The following is a 25,483-nucleotide window of genomic DNA, read 5'->3' as shown; positions in this document are numbered from 1 at the left end:
TAGAAGTATATCTAAACCAGTCAAAATTAATCATATCCAACAGTTCATTGAGCATAAAAAAATCAAGCGACAAACCCATAATCTCAAATAAAGTACCAATCTGCACATGATAAATAGACGATAGTCGTTCAATTGTTAGACGAGTTAAGCGAAACGAGTGTTAGTTCTTTTACAGGATACGAGTCAGCCGGTCGATGGAGTGCGCAAGATAAGTCACGATTGAGTAATGTCTTAGATAGATAGAAGAATTGGAGATTCTTTTGACTTGAAAGTTGAAAAAATTAAGCCTGATCATTGACTCGACCTTCATTATTAAAATAACAACAAAATTTAATCTATAATTAATGAATCAAAAATTAAAAGATTAGATATAGCTGGAGATCGGATTATCAGAGTCCTTCTTCAATGCAGCAGCGGTAACGACAAAAAAGCGATCACATTTAGACAAAGAAAACAAATAAATAGATATGGAGAACTAGGTGGTTTAAGAAATACCGTATTGTAAAGTAGAGAAATAGTAAACTGAAAGGAAAAAAAGTCTCAATATGCAAGAGACTCAACTTGCAGCAAAGGAAGAATGGTCTGGCCGCATTTTTGGTAATAATATAGGCATCCACAGTGGTGTGCTTAATTTCCTCATATATTTACAGCATTTAGGCTCATCTTTCCCTTATTTCCTACGCTATCTATTTTTCCAACTTATTTACAACAGTATCCACTATATATAGACACCTTATCTCATTTTAGGTTGAACTTTTACTTAGCTACTTTCAAAGTTCTCTCTTCTTTTCTTCTTCTGTTTTTCTTCTTTTTCGTTTGATTTTCGGTTCGTCTCTTCTGGTTACTTTTCCGTTCGCGCTCCGTTCGTCTATTTTCGATGGATTTCTCGTTGTTTCCGTTCGTCTTTTATGTTCGCGCTAGTCCGTTCGTCTCTTCCGTTCGCGCTATGGATTTCTCGACTCGTTTTTAGATTTGTGTAATTATTTAAGTTTTCTGTAATGATTTAAACATGTTGTAAATAAATTATTGTAGATCTATAATTTTTTGTTTATAAAATTGTTCTATTATTCATATAATTATTTATCTTGTCTTTCTCTTATTTATAGATTTGTTTATCGCTACTGATTTTGTAAAGAACAAATTGATTTATGATGCATTTATAGTAATTTTATTAATATATTTACGTTTTAATGTATTTTTGATATATTTATAGTTTTTCTGGTGTTTTTCGGGATATCTATATTTTTTTGGTGTATTTCTGCCGTTTTTTAGTATACTTATACTGTATTTACAATGTTTATGGTGTATCTGCAGTGTTTTCATGGTATATACCATAAAAACACTACAAAATATCATAAATACACTATAAATATATTATATATACACTAATATTACACTATAAAAACACCATAAAAACACTATACATACACTACTGTCACACTATAAAAAAATGAAAACAAATTCAGGAAAAAAAATCTATAAAAAAGAGTAAATTATTAACCACTGAAAAATAGGACTGTGCAATCGGTCGGTTCAGTAGGTTCAGTCGACCGATCCGAAAAAACCAAAAACCGAGAAAGGTATTTATAAAATTATAAAAAAAATATTTTTTGTAAATAAAAAAACTCAGAAAAGAAAAGTTAAAACTTGATAGGTAAAAATATAAATAAGTTACCAAAACATGTATCTCAGAAAAAATTACCATAAAATAATAGTCTAATAGTGAAAAGAACAAAGACTAATATTTTTTCTTTTGAAAACACAAATTAATATTAGACTGCAGGAAGTGCAAATGATATTTATTGCGACGTTGTAAGAACCTTGAAAAAATGTCCTGCTTCAGCAATTAACTTTTCAAAGAAAATACACAACAAAACAGATAAATACCTATAGCTTCAGCTCAAAAACGACTAGAAGAAGAAGATACAGACATGCCTAACAAAAATTCGTCTTACAAAAGAGGAAATAAAAGGAAAACTCAAAGCTTCTGTAAATGCCATCACTTGACAATGGCAAACTGATAAAGGCAGTGCCTAGAGAGAAGTACTAGTATACAAACACTGAGTTAGAACTCCAGCCCTCGTGCCAAAGCTCGAGACAGCTCGATTCGCTCTAATAGTGTGAACAATGGAATGTACAGAGGTATTATTTTCCACCTAAAATTGATCTGCCAAACATCTGCGTACGGTTATTGCAAGTTTGCTAACCTTAGTAGGGTGGAGAAGGATGGCACATGCACCCAAACAAACAGCAACTGTAGCGATTAAAAGTACTGTAGCCCGAAAACTCTTGAACAAGACAAGACTACACGATTGCTTTGGACTATCGTGAAAGAGATTCATATTCATAACAACCTCTCTTTGCAAAAGTGGAATCATGTCATGTTTCATAATAGCCGATGAGTTTTTCGTCATTCCCAACTTCCCATTCTGCCTCATTTCCGTATCCTGCAAAAATAATGTGTAGACTGTAAATCCTCAGCGGAATGATGAAAAGTGCATCAATTTCGTGATATAACTTGGTAACATAAATTGTCAAATAAAATTAGAAATAAATTAATGGAATTAACCTCGCTTGTTAATGGAGCAACTGATGTCACATCACTGCTGGAATATATTCCACAATCCCTTTCCAGTACAGTACCTTCCAGCTGGGCTGTTAAACTGTCACTCTTCTTAACATTTTGACTAAAAATATCACTGGTGTAATCAATGTATTTCTGTAATAGAATCACATTATCATCATTATTGCCATAATCTATCTTCATTTTACACAAGATGACTTTCAAATTTTGTGAAATTTTATCCATAATGGCAGTTGCCTCATGGAGTAGCAAAAGCTTCAGCAGAGAATCTAGTCTTTGAATCCCTGAAGAGCTCATAATCCGCTGAAAACTTTCTGATGAAGGGTTCTTTAACAACCATGCTATATCCACAACAAATTCTGAAAATGCCATTTGTCTTTGAGCATAAACCTCACATTCCGAGCCATCTAACAGATAAGATGCATCACAGCTCTGTTGAATTTTTTTCATTTCAAAACAAACTTCTGTGTCCCCAATGAGTACAGGAATGAAATTCGATAAGCCACTCTCATTTTCAACCTGAAAAAGAAATTTACAGGTGAGAAGCCAGATATTCAAATGGAGACTAGAGTGGTCAGAAACAGCCCACAAACAATACACACTATAAATACTAAACATTTTGAAACTATTATGATGTCTGCATAAAAATCTAATCTTAAAATCATTACCAAATAAACTGATTGTAACGGTGGCAATATGGCCGATAAAGCATTTAAAAAAAATACATGAGACATACCTCAATAAATACAGGGCCACAGAGATTAGATCCGATATGAGGAATAGATATCTTGCACGACTGATGGTCAACATCAGGACATCCTTCAGTACAGCCATGCGGCAATGCTACACAATATTCATAAGCAAGATACTTCCCAGCAAAAGACACCAAAAGCCTGACATCATTGTTGCAGTTAAGATCTTAAGTAATAACATAAGAGGTAGCCACATAGCAATAATAAATGATTTCTAAACTTAGCATGTAAAATTGCAAAAAACAGAAACTTTCATTACAAATGCAAGCCTAGCCAACAGAACTCTTAAGATATTAAGAGAATATGATGCAATTCATACTAGTAAAAATGCTCCAGAAACTCCATCTTACAACTTGTGCATTTTATGGTTAGTAATTAGCAGCAAAACAGTTATTCAAAAGAAATATGAATGCCTACGCAAAAACCGATGCCGAAGTTTTGACAGTGGAACATTCACCGTTTAGAATCGTCAAGTCAAAACAAAAACCATAGTATTGACATGGTTCTAGCAAAAATAAGATAAACTAAAGAATTTTACACTAAACTCAAGCTACCCATACAATAGAAGCTGAATAAGAAAAATTCCCAAAAAATTGTCTTCCTAAAGAAAAGCTTGGAACAGCAATAGAAGATTCTGACAAGGTTTAATAGCCTTATCTGCATGCATGCAGATGAGGCGAGTACAAAAAGTTATTTTTTGTAGCCTTCATCGTCCAACTTTGCCATTATTAAGGTGAGGACCAGGTCTCCTATCAAGATGCATTACAATAAACAATTAAGATAGGTGCAAGGCTAATCCACACAGGGAAGGGAATTTCGTACTAAGAAATAGAGACCTTAGATTCCTCTAATTCAAGAAGCTGGACCTGTGTAGAAATCTATATAGTACTAACCTCAATGCAACATTCTATTTCCTGATAAATTTTTGATGTCTAAAATCTAGAAAAACCAAGAAAGTTGGGTAGAAGAAATCAAAATCCTAAGGCGAGTTTAATAATGCATCTAACTACCATCAAATATGCACCCAATTAATCACATCTCCCATGAACTGAAATCCAATCAAGCAAAAAAAAAACAGCTTCTAGAAAATCATGCAGCTGAGAGATACAATGAACATTATTACAAATCAGATAGAATAAAATAGTATTTAGACTTGGTAAGTTTTCAAATTGGGACTACTTACCTAAATTTGGGCTGCAAAAGATTACTTCCACAAGCAACAAACTCTATAGGCTTTCCAGCCTCGAAATATGGTGGATGAACACAATGAAGTGTTGGGGTCTGTCCTTCCGTGTTCACTTTAACCACTGAGATTCCATCTAAACACATGATAGAATTATAAAATTAAAGAAAAGAGTAAGCCGCTAATTGAAAAAGAAGAGAGCAAAATAATTATTTAGGAGAGCTTCAGAGGTGTCTTCTCAACTACTTGACATAGGAATGTTTAAAATTGCATTCTCCTACTCAATATACAATTTTGTATACTCAGTCAGTGGGTTGGACTGGACCAGATTAAGCCATTCACTCAATGAGTTCAATAGGCTCTAGTAGCAAAAACAAACAAAAATTTAAAAAAGTTCGACCATAAATTAAAATCCTTATCAATATATTATGTACATGTTCACTATAATTATTCAAATATCCAGAAGAAAAAAGGAGAAACCAACAAAACATAACAGACCAGGCCAGGTCAGAAACTACCAAGGTATAACAGTCAATATGCACAAAGCTTTGCATTTCTAGAAATAGAGCTGCATTACATAACAGACAACAGATCTACTTGAATTAAAGGACAAGAAACAATATTTGCCTGATTATCATACCCTTCATAACATGGAGAATCGTGTTGTTCAAGTAAACAAGCATTGGGCCCCTCTTGGACAGCATCTTTCCAGGAACAGCAACAAACTTATGCACATATGAGACAGGATCTTCAAACAACTGCTTGATTTGACAAAAAGTCAAAGTTTTGTTATGAGGATTCTTCTAGAAATTGACAATATAGTTATAAGACAAAAATTATTTGCACAAGTTACTTATGCTTAACAACCTAGTATTCTTTTCAAAATCAAAATGTCCATTGATAATACAAAATGATAACAAGATGACATCTTCATATGTTGGCAATGTAACAGACCAGAAGATAAAATGAAAAGCGTCAAATTCAGCATAAACAGAAAAATGTTCTCTGTTTGCACTTGTATCATGCACAGAGAAACAAATAAGAAACAGCAGTTGTTCTATAACTTTTGATTCAAAGGATAGTTAAAGCTAGTAATATACTTGATGGCTATTATAGAGTTATCATATAGTAATAAAATACATACATGAACTGGACTTTGCAAAAATTCAGCTGCAGAAGCATCACAAGAAAGTTTTCAATTTATCAACTAAGCGAATTCATGCACTAGTGTAAATTTTGGAAGATAATATACAGATAACATCTGCAAATATATTACCTTTGCCCACATACACGTTGGCATAGCAAGAAATGCAGTCAAGATTGTACAACCGGGGCGAATATAACCCTCTAACTCAACTGGCATACTGGCCAACCATTCAAATATCTGCAAATACAGTCCACCATAAATTAACCCACTCCTGAAATTGCTGACCCTTCAAAAATACTATTCACCTAGAAATACTAAACTGTAAGAGTTCTTTAAAATACTTGGTGGCGAAGTCTTCTAGGAAATTCTGCTGGATTCCAGTCATAAAGCTTGAATGAGATCCGACCTGTTGGGCACTACAACAAAAGTTCCTATCACTTCACAGCAAGTACAACTTTCTCAACAGAGCAAACTGCAGTAAATGATGTGTAGCATCTATTTAAAAAAGAGAGAAAAAAGGTACCCACCACGGATGAGTAAAAATTCTTATTGTCGTAATTGGACGGGGAAAACGAAAATTTTGAATCATCTTTTCCAGCATGTTTGGGGGTTCCAACAGACCCGTTACTATCGCTGTTAACATTTTTAGAATCCAGAGCTGAATGAGGGACGGAAACATTTCCATCTTCAGATTCAACAAATGCTTCTTTCTCAACTATCTGACAATCTGCAAGGCAGAAATTCACATCAACCCAATTATTAAGTTATCATAAAAAAACATTAAGTTTGTTTTCTAAGCTAATGGACAACCTTTTCCAGCTTCATCATCAAAGCCAGTTTCTTCACTATTCAAATCCCCTTCAATCTCCCTTTCAACAGAAGACTTAGAATCATTTGGCTTCCTTCTACGAATCTCGTTATGACGCTCTAATTTCATTCTACAGCTCCGTTTATCGTCATCAAAGTCCGGTAAAACATGAAACCTGCCACATTAACACAAAATATAACTCAATATATCTATCCAAGTACCAAATAAGCTAAGCTTGATAACAGTAAGCGGTAAGCTTACTTGCCACACTGTTGACAGTATCTCTTAAACTCTCCATCAAGTAAAACAGAAGTAGCAGTAGCACAACGCAAACAAACCCTATGCCTTTTATGGTAGCCTTTAAGCTCAGTAATATCAACACCACAACCAGGTATTTGACACCTTAAAATTCCTCCAGCTAAATTTGACCTACTCGTACGGACACGCTTTTTACCGCGCATCGCTTCCTCTTGCTCTAACTTTTCATCTAATTCAGGACAAGCACACGGTACTATACCTGCTAAGAAATTGGAGCACGTCAATCTCGGGTCACGCTTCCTCGCCCGATCCTGAACCGCTTGACTTTTCCTTTCCCTTCGTTTTGCCTTTGTTGTTTCCTTCGCCGAAGTTTCAATCGGATTTTCAACTTCAGGCGGCGGCGGCGGCGGTGGAGGTATGGAAGAAGCGGAGGGAATTTCAACGGAATCTAGAGAAATTAGAAACTGATCGTCGTCAACGGCGAAATTAAGAAGATCTCCCCAATCCCAAAGCGTTGAAGATGCCGGTTCTTGATGAGTTCCCATTTCCCCAGTCTCGACTTGGAGGTGTTGACCACCGGGTGAAGATGGTGATGGAGGTGGTAGTGCTGATGATTCCATTAAAAACCTAGATTTTTTTTAGAGCACCACAAAAAGGAAGGGTACAGTAATGTGGCGCGCACGGGACGCTAGAGAAAAGAAGATCCGGTGAGGTGGTTGGGGCGGGTTGGTGTGTGGTTAGCCGGTTAGGTGGTGAATCGAAGTCGTTGATTAGAAACGAAGGAAGAAAAACAAATGAGGTTATTATGGCGACATACATTATTTTATGAGTGTTTCTGTAAAAATGGCAAGTTCGCGCGTCGTCTGTTCTACGCGCCGCTGTAAAAAAAATTTATCATAAGTAATTGTAGATATTATAAACTGTTTTTTCTCTCTTTATTTTGGAAGAGTATAGTGTATTGATATATTCTAAAATATCTTTAACTATAAAAGAAAAGAGAAAATAACAAAATAATTTTATTAATATAATGCGCGATAAAATCATATTTTATATTTTAAGCTATACTAAAATAATCAATAAAAAATCTTATTTTACATCTATTAGTTATTGCTTTGAATATAATGTTATTTTACTATTAGTTTTTGAGGTTTAATGTAAAAAAACTGGCTTTTTAATTAAGCTTAAATTTTTATTGTTCATTCAATAATGTGAAAAGACATATTATTTTAATTGTGCAATTTACAGTTAAAAAGCTTTATTTTTCAAAAATAAAAGATACACACATGCAATAAAAAAATTATAAAAAGTTCTACAAAATTTAATTAATAAAATGAAAATTGTCTAAAACACTTACTTTCTTTTTTTTCCGTCAAAAAATATACTTTTTTAAAGTAGCATAAATGAGATTAAAGTTACATTCAACTCCTTTATTTAACTATCCAATAATTTACCAATGAGCTCTAGCTCAAATGGTATAAGCGCTAGGCAGCAAACTGCTAGGTCGTGGGTTCGATTCCTCCCACAAGCGCTTTCCCGTCCCCAATTATCAAAAAAAAAAAAAAACTATCCAATAATTTTGTTAATTGATAATTTTATAAGAATTAATTTTGTTTTATGTTGTTTAATTGATAATTTTTTAATTAATAATTAATAAATTATTATTCCTAAAAATATTAAAAAATTAGAAAGGATGAGGTAATTAAAAATTATCATTTTATTTACCTAATTGTGTTATACAAAATTATTGAAACTATTAGCTTTTTATTTACAATGCAATAACGATGTTCTTACTTGTTAAATCGAATATAACTTTAAAAAAAATATTCAATTCTACATATTCGAAATTTTTATAATTCGGTTTGGTCAAATTAGATCGAATTGAACTGGACAAACTAACGAATAAAATAAACATTAAAGTGGTTGAAGTAGTTAAACTGTTAGTTGCATCATGAATCATATTTCAATTTTTTTAATTTTATTGAACTTGTAGATCGGATGGTGATAAAAAAAAGGCTTAATCACCAAAAAATGCCAAACATATACGTTTTGTGTCAATTATAGTCAAACCTTTAAAAATCACCAGATTTAGCCAAACCTTATATGTTCTGTTTCTTTTTTAGCCATTTTTGAATCGAACCGGTTTTTCTGACACCGTGTCGTCCACGTCACCGCCAACTAAGCAATTGGCTGGCATGTCAGCTGAAATATTTAAATAAGGTTTGGCTATAACCGACAAAAAAAAAATAGGTTTCGTATTTTTTGGGTGAATAAACCTAATTTTAAATTCAAGCTAAATTTTAAATTTAATAATTAGTAAATTAATTATATCATTTATGAAATTTATATATATTTAAAAATAATTAATATTTCCTATTTAATACTAATTAAAATTAGTTTTAATTTTTATTAAACCTAATTAAATCTAATAAATTTATATTATAATATATTTTAATGAATATGTAATTAAAAAAATAAATTAATGTATTACTTAGAAATTAATGTTGAATTAAATTTGGTGAAAGGGTTTAATGTTCATGATGATTTTGAACTTGATTTATTATTTTTAATGTTGTTGAGATTTTGTTATGACTGGGTTTAGGTAATAAATAAAATAAGTATGTGTAAATTAAGGTAAGTTTTTGGCTATGCCTAGTAAAATGACATATACACTTCATGATATATATTAATTACAGCACAATGAACTTCACTTTTTAAAGAAAAAAAATGAGAAAATAATTACACTCGTCCTTTAAATAAGCAATTTATCCAGTGATTATTTTTATGTTTATGTGTGTATAGTTGAATTATGAACATTGTCGTATGTTTGTTGTGTATATTACTTTCAGATTGTTCGTCGGAAGACGAACAATTGGGTCTCAAACGGCGGCAGTGTCAAAGAACCAACGACTGGAATTTACAAAAAAAAAAAATTAAAATGAATATGATATTTTTTGTTTTTAATAGAATTTAAATTAATTATATATCCATCAAATGTGTAAAAAAAATATTAAAATTATTTTAATTTAGTAAAAAAATAAATTAATTTTAATTAGCGTTAAATAAAATATTATTTTTAAATATATATGAATATTATTATAGTATAATTAATCATTTAATTATTTAATTTTAAAATTAGTTTTATTCACCAAAAAATACCAAACCTATGCATATTGTGTCAGTTATAGCCAAATCTTATTTAAATATTTCAGTTGCCATGCCAGCCAATTGCTTAGTTGGCAGTGACGTGGACGAAACGGTATCAAAAAAACTGGTTCGATTCAAAAATAGCTAAAAAAAACAGAACATATAAGGTTTGGCTAAATCTGGTAATTTTTAAAAGTTTTGCTATAATTGACATAAAACGTATAGATTTAGCATTTTTTTGTTGATTAAGCCTAAAAAAAATTAAAACACATGTACAAACTTTGATTTTATAATATAAATGAATTATATATATACAAACTTTGATTTTAATACTAGTAGTTATAGGAAAGTTGAGTATAAAGTAGAGATATGAATGGGAAAATAGAGGTTGTTAGAAGTTGCGTGCAGTGTTGGCGAGTGGAAGAGAGAAGATGAAGCATCGTTGTCAGGAAGACTATGCAAAGTAATGATGTAACCGACGGCTATGATCCCCTCCAAACAAAAAGCACACAATTCTTTCACAGATTTGATACAAACAAATAATTGCATCTTTGCCTTTTCACCTTCCTTAAAGGCTCATTTCTTTTTTTATGCGGTCTACAACTATCTCTAGTCTACAAATAATATCTAATCTACGGCTAATTATACTACAATACGACCGTTCCGCCATGTCATTTGTATAATAAATCAATTGATTATTAACAATGTGGAAAATTAAATAATTAAAAGAATAAATAATAATTAGAAGATTTTTTTTATCGTAAATGCTCATTGGTTTAATGTAAAAATAACGTGACACAACAGTTGTATAGGATAAACACTTCCCATATATGGTATCAGCATGGTGGAGCAGGATGAATCTTTAGGAAGAACCAATTTCATAACAATATTTGAAGAAAAGCAAAATTGAATGGACCAATTAATACTAAAATAAAATTCATACCTAATGGATATTTTTTCATAAACATAAAGGATTTTTTGGTAAAAAACACGAATTGGAGGAGCTAGGGTCTCTTTTCTCAAAAATCTCATTTTATTTGTCGTTTTTTATTTTCAGTTATTTAAAATACATAAATATTATAAAAACTTATGTTGTATACAATATAATATAATCAAATACATCATTAATTTTATATAATAACCTATATATCCATTGTCTGTTAGAGAGATTTTTAGGTAAACTCAGTCCACCACGTCATCCGTGGACTAAACCTATAGTATAATGACACGTCATTAAAATGATGGCAATCTTGTAAATTCGTTTATTACTTATTTACACATTTGAATAGTAATATTATAAGATTGCCATCATTTTAATGACGTGTCATTATGTGATAGGCTTAGTCCAAAGATGACGCGGTGGACTGAGTCTACCTAAGAATTTCTCTTGCCTGTTAATATTACAATAATACCTCTCTCTCTGTTTATGTGTATATATATTAATAAAAAATGATACTATTTCATTTGAAGTATAAAAAAATGAAAAAGTGACAAAAAAATGAAAAAATGAAAAAATGACAAAAAAAATGAGATAGACTTTTATTTCGAACAAAATACGAGATGTAAGAAGTAATTTATATTGATAGTCCTAAACTTTATTCGTTCTCATCACAAACAATTTTTTAATTTGTAGAAATAATTTCTCTAAATTTAACTTTACATTAGTGTAGATAATTTGAATTAAAGTGTCGCAAATAAATCATATATCCATTTACATTATCACATATTTAATGATTCAACAATAATTCACATAAATAGTTACGTCAAAAATTTGAATTCAAACATTATATAGTATTAAGTTATGTTAATACGATACAATTGTTTACTACCAATAAATTTGTAACGTTAAACATAATACGTTAGTTAACATTTTAATGTCCTTCAAATCCTCAATCCGCTTTCTCTAACCTATAATAACAAATCCTGACTGGATTTTCTTTATTTAGCTATTTTGGTTCTACGTCTCCAAACATTATATCTTTATCGGTTTCTTATCAATTAATAAACAAAATTTTGATAGACAACTAATTAATTATTTCAAAACAGGCTTAATCATCAAAAAGTAGATTTTGGCAATTATATTCAAACTTTTAAAAATCAGACCATTTAACCCATCTTAAGATACTTGGTTTCTTTTATACTTGTTAACGAGCCAAATTGATTTTTTGTGCCAACAAAACGCCCCATAAAACAAACCAAACCGGTTTTAGATTTAAGTTCATAATATGGTTTGGTTGATTTTGGTTCCAGTCGGGTCGAATTGTGAATTTAGTGTCATGATGCTGTGTCAGCTTAACTCAATTTTTTCCGCTAACATGGCAGCCTTGCAGATGTTTTGTTAAAATAAAAATTTGTTTTACTAATGACTACAAGAGAAGCTAAATATTTCAAAATAAGCTAAAATGGGTATTTTTTTATTTTTGATATAGTTGACAAAATACACAAAGAGTTGCTATTTTTTGGTGATTTAATCTTTAAAATAAAATGTCATAAGCCAATTAAATAATTGATATGAATTTGTATACAACTAATTCCTTTACTGCTTTTGAAATTAAAAATATTATAAAGTACAAATAAAGAAATTAATTTCAAACTCGAATAACCTATCAATTTAATTCGATCCATCTAACTAATTTTTTTTAAAGTTAAATAACTAAACCTATTAAAATATAATTAAACTCAATTTATGCTGTAAATTAAAAATATCAATTTATTCTGATAACTTAGTTTAAAAAATTAAAATAAATAAAGTAAATAACGATTTTTTTTAAAAGAAAAGTAGATATTATATTGATTAGATTGATTCAAATTTATAATTTTAGAAAACAAATAGTAAACGAAATTAATTGAAACTTTCAATTATAAATCGAGCTGGTGGAGTGGGAGTCAATATAATAGCCTAATAGGTTACAACATGGGCCCTGGCCCACAGTTCTCAATTCAAATTCAAGACGAATTAGGATCCATTTTGAAGGGATTTATAGTCCAACCAAATGATATAGTCATGCATTAGCTGCCTGTCTCTCTCCCTCCAAATTTTCGAAACTCAATTAATTTCCTCTTTCTAGTTAGGGTTTGGCTTTCGTCTCGAATTTCTGTCAAAAAAAAATGGTCAGGTACAGAAGCCGCAGCCGGAGCTACAGTCCTCGCCGTCCACGTAGCCGTAAGCAGTATTTCGACGATGAAGAACCCCGGGATCGCCGCCGTGACTCCCACTCTTACCGTGACCGCCGTTCTCCTGCGCCTTCTGGCCTCCTCGTCCGTAATCTTCCTCTCGACGCCAGGTTTCTCTCTCGCTATAGTGTTTACAGTATTTTAATGGATTTTCAAAGATATATAATATATGATGATGTTGCAGGACTGAAGACCTTAGAGGTCCATTTGAGAAGTACGGACCCGTAAAGGATGTTTATCTGCCAAAAAACTATTACACTGGGTATGGTATTTGCTTATTTTACACTGCCAAAGGATATGATATTTTCTTTTACTTTGGAAATTATTTATGTTGCTGGTCCTCTTGACTGTTGTCCCCTATAATTGGGATTACTTATGTAACCTTTCATTGATGTGTAGTGAGCCACGAGGCTTTGGATTTGTGAAGTACCGTTATGCTGAAGATGCTGCAGAAGCAAAGCAGCGCATGAATCATAAAGTTATTGGCGGACGTGAGATAAGAATTGTTTTTGCTGAGGAGAACAGAAAAAGTCCTTTAGAAATGCGTACGACTATGCGTGTGAGGTATGTTTCAAGTCCCTTAGAAATGCGTATGAATATTGGTATGCTTCAAGTTTTAGAAATGGAGTTTTGCTTTAGCAGTTGGTTTACTTTTCTGCTCTCTATGTATTTCTTTCATATTCAGTAGTCGACATGGTGGCAGCAGTAGAGGTAGATCACCACCAAGGTCCCCAAGACGCCGGAATCGTTGTCAGTTTAAACTTACCTTTTGCATTATCTGAAGTTCCTTTAACAGTCTTCATGGTTTTATGACTTTGCACTTTAAATTTCAATCTCTTTGTGGCATTAAAGAAAATCAATATTAAATCTCTCTTTCTTTTCCTTTTTGGTTGCAGCATACTCGCGCTCACCTTTGCCAGCCAGGCAAGACTCGAGGTTTGGTTTTATATTCTGAGAGAGTTGTCATGCTTTCCTTTTCTGTTTGTTCTTATTCTATATCATACTATATCAATTTATCGTGTTTCCCCATTTTCATTGTCTCTTGCAATTTAATTTGTGATTTTCTTGTTTTTTTTGTGTGTGGGACCGTGGGTGATCCTTTTTATTCAATTTTAACCTTGACTGCAAGAATCATTGATGACTAACATATGTTCATATTTTATAAAATGTTGTAAGAATCATTGATTTAAATATCAGTGAATATAGTTTGTACTAAATTATCATGTTGGCTATAAGTGGCACTTTCATTGGTTTATGTACTCTCCCTCTCTCTCTATACATATATCAAGCTCATATACCCTTTCAACCTATGGCTTGTCGGTATTTCTCATAGGTCCAATGCTTCTCGATTTGACTATTTAAATTTTGATGTTGATCAGACTACTGTCTGTTGGATCTGATATGGAATGTAATTTATTGAATTTGAATATTGTCTGCTTGTGGCCTTCTTGATGCAGATAGAAAAGTGAAATGAAAGGTTTTAAAGACTTCCAGGATTTATAAAGATTAACGAGAATAGAGTCATAAAGTGATGGACAACATGCTTATCTTTCAATGAAATGCTTTTAAAGTGTTACCATAATGCCACCCTCATCAACGTTCATCTCCATTATCTGTTGGTTTTATCATTCTATGACTTTTGGGTTGTGAAGTTTGCTAACTAAGTTGTTACTTCGATTTGAGAGATAACTGAAATAATAGGGGTATTTCTTTTTCTCTCTTAAATATTCTAGTTAGGAAGTCCATTTAAGTTTGATATCTTGTTTTGCATATACTATCCAGTTAATAAAGAATATAAAGCTTATAGTTGGGCAAAGAAAGAAATCATCCTCAAAGAAGGAAAGCTATTTTCAAAGTTTAACTAGTAGAGATATGATGACTATTTCCAAGGAAAGATAATTTGAGGTTTTACTGAGTTGGGGCAAAGAGAGATATGAAGTTATCAGATGCTGATCAACCAGTACACCTTATAGAGCCCAACTCTGAAAGTGTTTCCATCCGAGTTTCTTAATTTTTTCCAGGAATCATGATAAGGTGCAGGTAAAGGTCATATTTTGGCTAATTAAATTTGACTCGAGATGTAAGTATTTTTGCTTTAACATACCAAGGATATGAGAAGAAATTTAACTCTATATAATGTTTCATTGTGAGTTTGTGATGAAGATGGTTTGTATTGTATGATTCCTAACAGCTAAATGGGCTTACCTTTATTTGTGTTCTCATCCTTGATAGGACATATACTTAAATTTTCTATTGTGCGCCTTTAATTTCCAGAGACAGGGATTATGGTGTGAGGGATGATTATCGCTCTCCAGGGAGATCCAGGTCAATTTCACGTTCTCGTTCTCCGCTAGATGAGAGGGATCATAGGTCAAGCCAGAGGTCCCCAAGCCCAAGGGAGAATGGTCGGAGCCCCCCTGATGAAAGGGAACATGCACCTGGCAGATCAGTTAGTCCAAGGGGGAATGGTCGCACTCGATCGAGGTCTCGCTCACGATCTCATGGGTAGGTCTTCATTCCTTTTTATTTTTTTCTGTTTGAATAAAATGTCATTTAATCTGTACTTTTATCTAACCCATATGGGTCTATCATTCATTTAAATTGGGATCTGGAGTGTTTGGTTTTTGTTTCTAGGTTTAAGTATCCGATTGAGTTGGATGAATGTGTTGAGATTTTGTTTATTTTATTTTATGTGCATCAAGGCACAAAGGTGAAATTTGTGGTAGTAGTATCAGAATTAACTTTAAGTTTAGACCATTTCATGTCAGTCAAATATTAGTTATGCAATTCTTATGATTGCATCTTGAAGGCATTGTATTAAAATTCTTTTATTTCTGTGTGCTGAAGATATTCATTGTAAAGTCAGGCTATTATTTTTATATTGTAAACTTAATCACAAAGGCTCACCTGGTACAAAAAATGTGTTCCTCAGCTATTGTGGGGGCTGAGGAGAGGCTAGACTTATTTGTATCAGCCTTTTCTTGCATTTTGTACCCTGTGACCTTCAATTCACTAAAAGAGCTGTTTTTTTGTTGTGCCTAGGCTCTTCCTCATTTCATAAACTTAATTTTGTCAGATTAAAACATAATACTGATCTTACAGGTTTTATCGAATGAATATCACGTGCTGGTGCATGACACTTAATATCTGGTTATGGTGGTGTTAGTAATTTGTTTCGATTGTTTGCATTTGTGACTTAGGCTATAATAGTGCACTTTGATCATTGAACAAATATCACTTTAGTTCTTCTGTTTTCTCTTGAATACGCAAAAGTTTTAATTATTTTGGTTAATGCAATAGTAGATGTAAAATTTCATTAATGAGCCTCTTGCATTCTTCATATCAAGTGTGAAGTTGGATTGCTAATTTTTTTCTGAATTTTCTCTTGGCAGTTCTCAGTAATGGCCGGTAGTCTGTCTCTTGCCTTGCCTGTGCGTTTTGCATTTGAGCTTCGGTGAACATAGATGATTGCTGTATCAGATCTCACATGTCGATCCTCTTTTTGCTTAAATCTCGTCTTTTTTAGTTGTGCAACTGGTGGAGATGATATTAGCTTTTGTTCTATTACTTTGTACTGCAAGCTGGGAATTCGTTAATGTTTATGTTGTCTATATGAATAACATACTAAACTGAAGGTTCTCAAGGAGTCTTGGTTATCTGAAATTTCCAATTTTCTCTTGCAGTTGTAGCTATTGAACTTTTACACAATTCGATGAATGTTTTGCCAACAAAAGTTTATTGCGCCTATTCAACCTGGCACAAAAGATTAAAATCTTCCCAGTTTATGGTGTGGGATAAATATACCTGCAGATTAAAATGGTTATATTTTTTTGTAGCTTATTCAACATAGCAATCAAAGTGAAAATAGATAAAAAATAATGAGTAAAAATATCAGCTATCCCAAATATTTTAAAAGACAAGTTATTATGTAATAAGCGTATGTGCTTAAACTCTGAAAGGAGGTTTAAGGACCACTTTAATTGGAAACAATTGCCAAAAAACATTCCGAGCTTAGCAGAACGGTGACAATTCACGCCAAAATTCAGAAAAAATGTAGGCAACATCAGTGTACGCTCATTGCAAGCTGCTCTAAATTATTGCAAAACATGGCATTACAAGTTCAGTTGTCTACTCATTCCAAAGGGCAAGCTTTCTCAAATGCTTGTTGCTGTTCGCGACACAAATCAAATTCATTTGTATGGTAATACATGCAGCCAACATAATCATCCATCTGTTTTGTGCACCTTTGGTGAAGATCCTTGAGCCTGCAATACCAAACATCATGTAAATTTTATTTATTACATTTAACAAATCAACTGATTAGCATTGAACACTTGCAACTGCAATACAGTTCAATTTACCCAACTAAACTTCAATATCAAATTTGGAGTCGGGCATGTAAAACAACAGTAAAGCATGTTACTTGCATAATAGGAATGGAAAACAAAGACCATCAAACACCCTAAGTGCACCAACGATCTGATAAAGGGAAATTGCTCAACTTAATATACAGGAAAGTGTTAAGTTTGGACATTTGCTATCACGGGATGCATTGGTGGATACAAAAAAGGTATAAAAAACTTCTGAGGTGATTTTTTTCCTTTTACATGGCGCGGAAAACAGAATTCATAGTGGTAATATACATGGACAGGTAGCAATGTAGCATATGAAGAAAGAACATAGTGGGATACGATAGAGAAGACAGAGTTAGGCCGCGGTCCAGTAGGTTCAAATCAAAACCAATTAAAATGGGAGGAATGACAGAATGGGTTAGAAAGGATCTAAAACATATGAAAACTTATCCTGTTCTCCATATAACATGGCCATTGGTTCCTTTTTTGTTATAAGAAAACGAGTCAAACACCTAAATCTGGACGGAGTACAAAATGGGGGGAGATCCTTCCCTTACAGAAACCGAACCATGCACCTCATGATGCTGAAGAGTTACCACATGACTACAAAAGGAACTTTACATGTCCGTTAAGACTGCGTGAAATTCACAAGAACAAAATATACTACCTAGATGTGATTGCAGCATAAACCAAGACTATAACATTCTAATTCTTATAACAATACGAAAAATAGATTCCGCAAAAACTATAACAAATTCCATACAATTACTAAAAGGTTAAGGCATTGAAGGATTTCTTTATGGTCTCAGGTAACAGTGCTTACAATAGCTCTCTAATCTCAATTGAGATGCAATCAAACTATCAATGTAATATAATCAAATACATATTTTGATACTCATAACAATTAAAAGAAGTAGAATTATTATCCAATTGTAAACATGAAATGAAATACTTACAGGCCAAGGACGCAGCGAGTAACTTGTTGGCCTTTCTCAAGGCATTTCTCAGGATTCGGATCCTTCTTTTTGCACTTAAGAAACTCAATATTCTCTTGGAAGCATCTCGACGTTATATGCTTCGATGATGCCGTCAGAACAGCCGACGTCGGGATCGGATTCCCGGTAGCATCTACAGTACTCGCCATCGACATCTCTAATTAATTAATCTTTACAAAATAAAAACAAACAGAACATTAAATTCATCGGTAATTCCACATTTTCTCAGCTACCAAACAGAAAATCATAGATTTTTTTTTTTAAAAAAAAAATAGAAAAATGGAGAAAACTTTCTTCTCATACCTTGCTGAATCAGTAAGAGAAAACAGAGAAACAGTGCGTTCGTCAAGATAGAGAGGGAAAACGAGATCGTTTTAAGTACTCAAGACTCGGGAGAAACTCAGTTATGCTAACATGCGCCAATGGGTGAAGTGGCAGAGATGGGAATAAAACAGACCTAAGTAATATACATTAGCTAGTAAGGCTATTTATGTCATTTTATATAATTTACTAGAAAATAAAATAGATACCCAAAATTATAAGTTCAAAGCTCTAGGGTTTATCGATTTTCATTTTCGGAAGAAGATTGACAAGTGAGTTTTATTTTTACTATTCTATAAGTAAGAAAAATTCAATTTCAGTATATTTTAGTGCTCAATATTTGGCATAAGTAAAACAGTGTTGAAGAGTTTGTTTTTAATTTATACTATGAAATTTGCTCGCATGGTGTTTGATAAAATTAGATTATTTTTTTGTAGATGTGTAATAATTGTTAGTTCCTTATTACTGCTTATTATTAATGAATTTCCTGTGCTGTGTACGCAGTTAGAGGATGGGTGACAAGAAGAAGAAGACTTTTATGTTCATCCGCCTTGTATCGGCGGCTGGCACCGGGTTCTTCTATGTGAAGAGAAAGAGTGCTAAGAAAGTTGCTGAGAAGCTTGAGTTTCGAAAGTATGATCCTCGGGTTAATCGCCATGTTCTGTTCACGGAGGCTAAAATGAAATGAGGCTATGTGCTTGATGTTTGTAATGATCTACAATTTATCAAGTTTGTGCTGTTTGGTATATACTTGCATTGTCGCATTGGATTGCTGGTAGCCGTCTGAATGTTTTTTAGTCATTCGCATCTTTTTAGATCGTTTAGTAGTACTTGCATAAGAATTGACCTTCTAAATTTTACTTGATAGCATGATCAGTGTTTTCGTGATGTTTTTCTTGATCGGAGAGTCCCGTGTATGCAGTAATGTATTTGCTGCAAATGGGATTTTGAACTCATTTGAATCCCCAAAATTATGTTTTTATGTTATGCCTTGAGATTGGTACTTTAGATAAATTCTATGTGCTATATCATTAAGATGCTAAGTGTTGTGCACATTCCGAAGCTGTTTTAAGATGGTTCTTTTTGTTAAATTGATGAAAATGATTTATCTTTCGCCTTGAGATTGAACCGTTTGGATACATATTATGTGCTAAATCATTAAGATGCTATGCGTTATGCATGCTATGAAGCTGTTTTGAGCCCTCGGATTGCATACACTTATTGTCATTGTAGTTGAAGTGTATTTGCATACACTTATTGTCATTGTTAATGAGTCCTATTCGGCTCGCTTTGAATTAGTCGGACAGGGGCTTTGGCCATCGAGCGGTACCTACACCAAAAAAATAATTAAAATAATTCCAGATGGAGATGGTCCTTTTCTCATTTGCTGTTACTACACTAGAATTTGATCTCTGTATGGGCATGTATCACGAGAGTTTCTAATTTCTGTAGCCAGTAGTATTACGCAACTTATCTTGAATTGGAGACATCATATTTTTCAATGCACAGGACAATAGAGATAGATGGTGACAAGCTCATTTAGGCTAGTGTGAAGCTGTTGAAGAATCATGTATACACTCGCATGTCCATTCGAATGTGTAATGCGATGAAAGTGAAGATATTAAAAAAAAAATTAGACAAATTTTACTTACTATGTATAAGAAAAAAAAACTGTTAAAATTGCGTTCTATTCAATTTAAAGTTTAATTTATTTTTTAATTGGATTCTAATAAGTAATTTATAAATAAATTGTTTATTATGTGTATGATATTCTAAAATTAAGTGCAGAACTTATTTAAATGAATTAACTTTTTATTTCAAATAATTTTAATTTGATTAAGTATCATATTGGTTAACCAATGAATTATATCTCAAATGGGATAAACGTTGGAAAATATCAAGGTTGTGTGTTCTATTCTCCCAATTATAAAAAAAATCAAATTTGTTTAAATTCATTTTGTATATTTATCACTTTTTTAATATGATGGCCATCTTCAGCCATTTTTTTAACAATAAGCGACTCGTAAAGTCTCAATTTAAACTCACAACCTCCTAATGCATTTAGAGGTGTTTTAGCTATCCAAATTAGGTCCCTATTGGCTTAATCAACTATATACAATTTTAAAATAAATTTCTTACCAAACATATTCTAAACACTAATATCTAACTAATTGGCTGCCTACTAAGCATGCCATGTTTATACATTAAGAACAATGATTTTATTTTGTTCTCTTGAACATATACAACTAAAAAAGGTTAGAAAAGCCTAACCAAAAAAAGCCAATTTACCTCAGACTATTGTATTTTACCACATCTTTAAAAACGCACCATTTATTAAGTACAGAGCCCCACATTTCAAATGAACATTAAATATACATTATTTTTCCTATTACAAATCTATCTATCTATTCTATCTATCCATTTGTGATTTCTGATGACGTGGGCCAATGAGAGTAAACCACCCATTTTCTTGTCCTGTCACCGAATAGAACTTTTCCTTTTTTTTGCTTTGCTGGTTGATAGTGCTCAACTCAAAAGAAAAGCCTATATATATATTACCAAGATTTAAACTCTTATGTTTTTGCACTAAACCATTAAACACATCACTCTCTAATTGTCAACCACATAACATAATCTTAAACTATTCAACCAATTAGTGGGTCATTTTCTGGGTTGTTCTTCTTCTATAAATTTCTAGTTTTTTTTTGAACTCTTGCAGTTTTGTTTACTGCAATGGCTCTCTGTGCATTTTCATTTCCTTCTCATGCTGCAACAAGTTCAGATCTTTACAATGGGTTCTCTCATTTGTTGCTCAAAACAGATCTGTTGGGTCAATCTTTGCAGAGATTTAATCAGGTTTTTGTTATGTTTACTTAATTCTTATAACTACCCATGTCTGAGAACTGTACTTAGAGTTCATCTTTGTTAATGATGTTTTTGTACTGTTTAGACAAAGGGAAAGAAAAGGGCAGTTGGGATATGTGCATCACTGTCGGAGACAGAAGAGTATTATTCACAGAGACCACCGACACCTCTGCTTGACACCATTAACTATCCAATTCACATGAAAAATCTATCAACCAAGGTATATAATTTAATAACTAAACGACATTAATATAGTGAAAAAGATAGTTTTTTTGTTGTTATTTTAATAGAATTTGTATTCATGATCAAACAGGAGCTACAACAACTATCAGATGAACTGCGTTCAGATGTTATTTTCAATGTTTCGAAAACTGGGGGTCACTTAGGATCGAGCCTTGGTGTTGTTGAGCTCACTGTTGCTCTTCACTATGTTTTTAATGCTCCTCAAGACAGGATTTTATGGGATGTTGGTCATCAGGTTTTCTGTCCTAAACTTTTTTCCTTTTTTATAGCAGCAAGAAAATTTTGCTGTTGAGAATTTAAGGTTGTAATTTTAAATTTTCAGTCTTATCCACATAAAATCTTGACTGGGAGAAGAAACAAGATGCATACGATGAGGCAGACGAACGGACTTGCTGGTTTCACGAAGCGATCAGAGAGCGAATATGATTGCTTCGGGACCGGCCATAGCTCCACCACTATTTCTGCTGGCTTGGGTAAGTAATCTTCTTTTCAAGCATTATCAAATTCTATGACTTCATTCTCCAAAACTACAAAATGTATTAAGCTTTCTGCAATGAACAGGAATGGCTGTGGGCAGAGATTTAAAAGGAAGGAAGAACAATGTTATCGCTGTTATAGGTGATGGAGCAATGACAGCAGGACAAGCTTATGAAGCTATGAACAATGCTGGATATTTGGATTCTGATATGATTGTTATACTTAATGACAACAAACAAGTTTCTCTACCAACTGCTAGTCTCGACGGACCAATACCACCCGTCGGAGCTTTAAGCAGTGCTCTCAGTAGGTTGCAATCAAACAAGCCTCTAAGAGAATTAAGAGAGGTTGCCAAGGTAATAAATACACTTAGGAGATCAGAGAAGAGAATGCTTTACTAACCTTTAAGTGCGGAAACTGATTTTTGTCGGAACGGAAATTATTGCAGGGTGTTACAAAGCAGATCGGTGGACCTATGCATGAACTGGCGGCAAAGGTTGATGAATATGCTCGTGGGATGATCAGTGGTTCTGGGTCAACTCTCTTTGAAGAGCTCGGACTATATTACATTGGTCCCGTCGATGGTCACAACATAGATGATCTTACTGCTATTCTCAAAGAGGTTAAGAGTACTAGAACAACTGGTCCGGTTTTGATCCACGTTATCACCGAGAAAGGCCGGGGTTATCCATATGCGGAGAGAGCTGCAGATAAATATCATGGTAAGAAAATTATTATTACTTTATGTCACACTTCTCATGAAAAAGGAATAACAGTAACCTGTATATTTTTCAGGAGTGACCAAGTTTGATCCTGCTACTGGAAAGCAATTCAAGGGCCAAGCTAGTACACAGTCTTACACAACATACTTTGCAGAGGCTTTAATCGCTGAAGCAGAAGCTGACAAGAATATTGTCGCAATTCATGCGGCAATGGGAGGTGGAACCGGCTTAAATCTCTTCATGCGGCGGTTCCCTGAAAGATGCTTTGATGTTGGGATAGCAGAACAACATGCTGTCACATTTGCTGCAGGACTAGCTTGTGAGGGTCTTAAACCTTTTTGTGCCATCTACTCATCTTTTCTGCAGAGGGCATATGACCAGGCAAGCAATATGTATTTACCTTTTATTCAGTTGATTTAGCATGAAATTTGTATACATTGGGTCAATCATATTCTGTGTGAACACCACAGGTGGTACATGATGTGGATTTGCAGAAACTGCCTGTAAGATTTGCAATGGATAGAGCAGGGCTTGTTGGAGCAGATGGTCCTACACATTGTGGAGCTTTTGATGTCACTTTTATGGCTTGCCTACCGAATATGGTGGTGATGGCTCCTTCTGATGAGGCAGAACTGTTTCACATGGTTGCTACTGCCGCAGCCATTGATGATCGCCCTAGCTGTTTCCGCTACCCAAGAGGCAACGGCGTTGGTGTTCTGCTGCCGCCGGAAAACAAAGGCATACCTCTTGAGGTGAACTTCAACTGAATCTTTATATCATCCCAGATTAATGAAGGCAAATGGCCACCAATTAAACATTTCCTGGTGCTTTTCTTGTAGGTTGGTAAAGGCAGGATTTTAATTGAAGGAGAAAGAGTGGCACTTTTGGGTTATGGGTCAGCAGTTCAGAGCTGTTTAGCTGCCGCCTCTTTGATGGAAACCCACGATTTACGCATAACAGTTGCAGACGCTAGATTCTGCAAACCTTTAGATCATTCCCTTATTCGAAGTCTAGCAAAATCACACGAAATACTGATTACAGTGGAAGAAGGTTCAGTTGGGGGCTTTGGATCTCATGTTGCTCATTTTCTGGCTCTCGACGGTCTTCTTGATGGAAAACTAAAGGTACATATCTAAAAGTTTGAATTGCTCGATCCTCATGAATGTTTCTCGTATATATATATGTTTATGCATGCACATTCTTGAATTGGCTTGTAGAAGCAACCTATTTGTATGCTTACACCTAAGTGTTTTCTATACGGCAGTGGCGACCAATGGTTCTTCCGGATAGGTACATCGACCATGGATCACCGGCTGATCAGTTCGTAGATGCAGGTCTAACACCATCCCACATAGCAGCAACAGTATTGAACATACTTGGAAACAAAAGAGAAGCTCTGCAGATAATGTCAGCATAGAGTAGAACAATGTAAAATAGAAAATCACAGTAAGATTTGTCATGTCATAATCCATTTAGTGTAAAATGTAAAATAGAAAATCTCAATATTGTTTCATAGTACCAAATCCCACTAACTTAGATGCATCAAGAGATTGAATCATTCTATCCACACAAAATCAGATGGGGCGGTGCTCCAAATGCCATTGCCAATTCGAAACCAACAATTGACTATAAAGAATATGTTAAAAAATCAAATCATATGATAAAGTCCAATAATAATCTAGTGATTTGATGTGATGTCCAATTATGTCAAGTGTATTTGATTTGTGGAAGATGTAAATTGATCAAGTATTCAAACATTTAAATTTAGATTTAATGGTGTAAGAAAAAGCGATATCTTTTTAACTTTTTGAGAATCTATCCAAACTTTCCAAGAGTTGTAAAATTTATTTTAATTTGGACGATCCTGGAAATCTAGTAAATTCTTCAAAATCGATTTATACGAACCATGTGGCATACTCCACTCGGCAGTGTTTTTTTTTTTAATTTTTTTTTCCAAAAACACACACATCCAATTACCATCAAGTATTTTATAAAACTACAAATTCAATTTTCATATAAAGACAATTAAATCAATTTTAAAAATTTAGATAGATTTTGGCGAACTAATTAAATTGAGATAGATTTAGAACTTTTGAACAAATGTCTAAATTGTCGAACTTTTCTAGCTTTTGGGCACCACGAGGTCTTAATTTGATCAATTTCGTTTTCAGAAGGAAAATGTTAAGACAAAATCAAATGAATTAGGTAAACTTACATTCAAGATTTGAAGTCTAATCAAGGTGAATGGCAAATGCCGTATTGCCTAACAACAGCAATTTCGGTAAGATTGAACTGAACACGCATCTCTTCAATTCTGAAGCAGTGGAAGTAAATAATGATGCCGAGTTTCTTGTCTTGTACGAAACTAATCTCGTTCTGCTCTTCATGTTAGAATAGACATAACTGTCAGTGTAGTGTGATGGTAAATGTTTGTCTCAATGACCGGAGATTTTCAGAT

The 25,483-nt window shown here is 33.3% G+C and overlaps 5 protein-coding genes across 6 annotated transcripts; 3 read left to right on the top strand and 2 right to left on the bottom strand.

The window, feature by feature from the left end:
- Nucleotides 1-1,911: 1,911 nt before the first annotated feature.
- LOC126669386 (squamosa promoter-binding-like protein 7) lies at nucleotides 1,912-7,528 on the bottom strand. The gene is made up of 10 exons (XM_050362839.2): nucleotides 6,736-7,528; nucleotides 6,477-6,649; nucleotides 6,194-6,393; nucleotides 6,008-6,082; nucleotides 5,796-5,903; nucleotides 5,160-5,277; nucleotides 4,520-4,655; nucleotides 3,321-3,477; nucleotides 2,570-3,103; nucleotides 1,912-2,447 (listed from the first exon to the last, which is right to left on the bottom strand). The coding sequence occupies exons 1-10, from the start codon at nucleotides 7,350-7,352 to the stop codon at nucleotides 2,157-2,159; spliced, it is 2,409 nt and encodes an 802-aa protein (XP_050218796.1). The 5' UTR covers nucleotides 7,353-7,528; the 3' UTR covers nucleotides 1,912-2,156.
- Nucleotides 7,529-12,821: 5,293 nt separating this feature from the next.
- LOC126669468 (serine/arginine-rich SC35-like splicing factor SCL28) lies at nucleotides 12,822-16,720 on the top strand. 2 transcript variants are annotated; one of them, XM_050362941.2, is made up of 7 exons: nucleotides 12,822-13,160; nucleotides 13,235-13,312; nucleotides 13,450-13,614; nucleotides 13,739-13,800; nucleotides 13,947-13,986; nucleotides 15,325-15,555; nucleotides 16,443-16,720. In XM_050362941.2, exons 1-7 carry the CDS (start codon nucleotides 12,985-12,987, stop codon nucleotides 16,450-16,452), a joined length of 762 nt encoding a protein of 253 aa, XP_050218898.1. In that variant the 5' UTR covers nucleotides 12,822-12,984; the 3' UTR covers nucleotides 16,453-16,720. The 2 variants fall into 2 exon arrangements, with proteins under 2 accessions (XP_050218898.1, XP_050218897.1); XM_050362940.2 differs by having other exon boundaries at nucleotides 12,824-13,160; nucleotides 13,736-13,800.
- A 219-nt stretch (nucleotides 16,721-16,939) lies between these two features.
- On the bottom strand, nucleotides 16,940-18,808 carry LOC126669469 (NADH dehydrogenase [ubiquinone] 1 alpha subcomplex subunit 8-B). Its single transcript, XM_050362942.2, has 3 exons — nucleotides 18,701-18,808; nucleotides 18,359-18,567; nucleotides 16,940-17,315 (listed from the first exon to the last, which is right to left on the bottom strand). The coding sequence occupies exons 2-3, from the start codon at nucleotides 18,550-18,552 to the stop codon at nucleotides 17,183-17,185; spliced, it is 327 nt and encodes a 108-aa protein (XP_050218899.1). The 5' UTR covers nucleotides 18,553-18,567; nucleotides 18,701-18,808; the 3' UTR covers nucleotides 16,940-17,182.
- An 82-nt stretch (nucleotides 18,809-18,890) lies between these two features.
- LOC126669470 (uncharacterized) lies at nucleotides 18,891-19,606 on the top strand. The gene is made up of 2 exons (XM_050362943.2): nucleotides 18,891-18,990; nucleotides 19,223-19,606. Exon 2 carries the CDS (start codon nucleotides 19,230-19,232, stop codon nucleotides 19,404-19,406), a length of 177 nt encoding a protein of 58 aa, XP_050218900.1. The 5' UTR covers nucleotides 18,891-18,990; nucleotides 19,223-19,229; the 3' UTR covers nucleotides 19,407-19,606.
- A 1,647-nt stretch (nucleotides 19,607-21,253) lies between these two features.
- LOC126669467 (probable 1-deoxy-D-xylulose-5-phosphate synthase, chloroplastic) lies at nucleotides 21,254-24,540 on the top strand. Its single transcript, XM_050362938.2, has 10 exons — nucleotides 21,254-21,574; nucleotides 21,669-21,803; nucleotides 21,897-22,061; nucleotides 22,149-22,299; nucleotides 22,388-22,659; nucleotides 22,752-23,025; nucleotides 23,099-23,406; nucleotides 23,496-23,777; nucleotides 23,865-24,149; nucleotides 24,290-24,540. The coding sequence occupies exons 1-10, from the start codon at nucleotides 21,452-21,454 to the stop codon at nucleotides 24,440-24,442; spliced, it is 2,148 nt and encodes a 715-aa protein (XP_050218895.1). The 5' UTR covers nucleotides 21,254-21,451; the 3' UTR covers nucleotides 24,443-24,540.
- The last annotated feature ends 943 nt before the right edge of the window (nucleotides 24,541-25,483 follow it).

This window comes from Mercurialis annua, linkage group LG2 (assembly GCF_937616625.2).
Source record: "Mercurialis annua linkage group LG2, ddMerAnnu1.2, whole genome shotgun sequence".
In the NCBI taxonomy this organism is placed as follows: Eukaryota; Viridiplantae; Streptophyta; class Magnoliopsida; order Malpighiales; family Euphorbiaceae; genus Mercurialis; species Mercurialis annua.
This window is presented reverse-complemented; position numbering and strand designations above follow the sequence as displayed.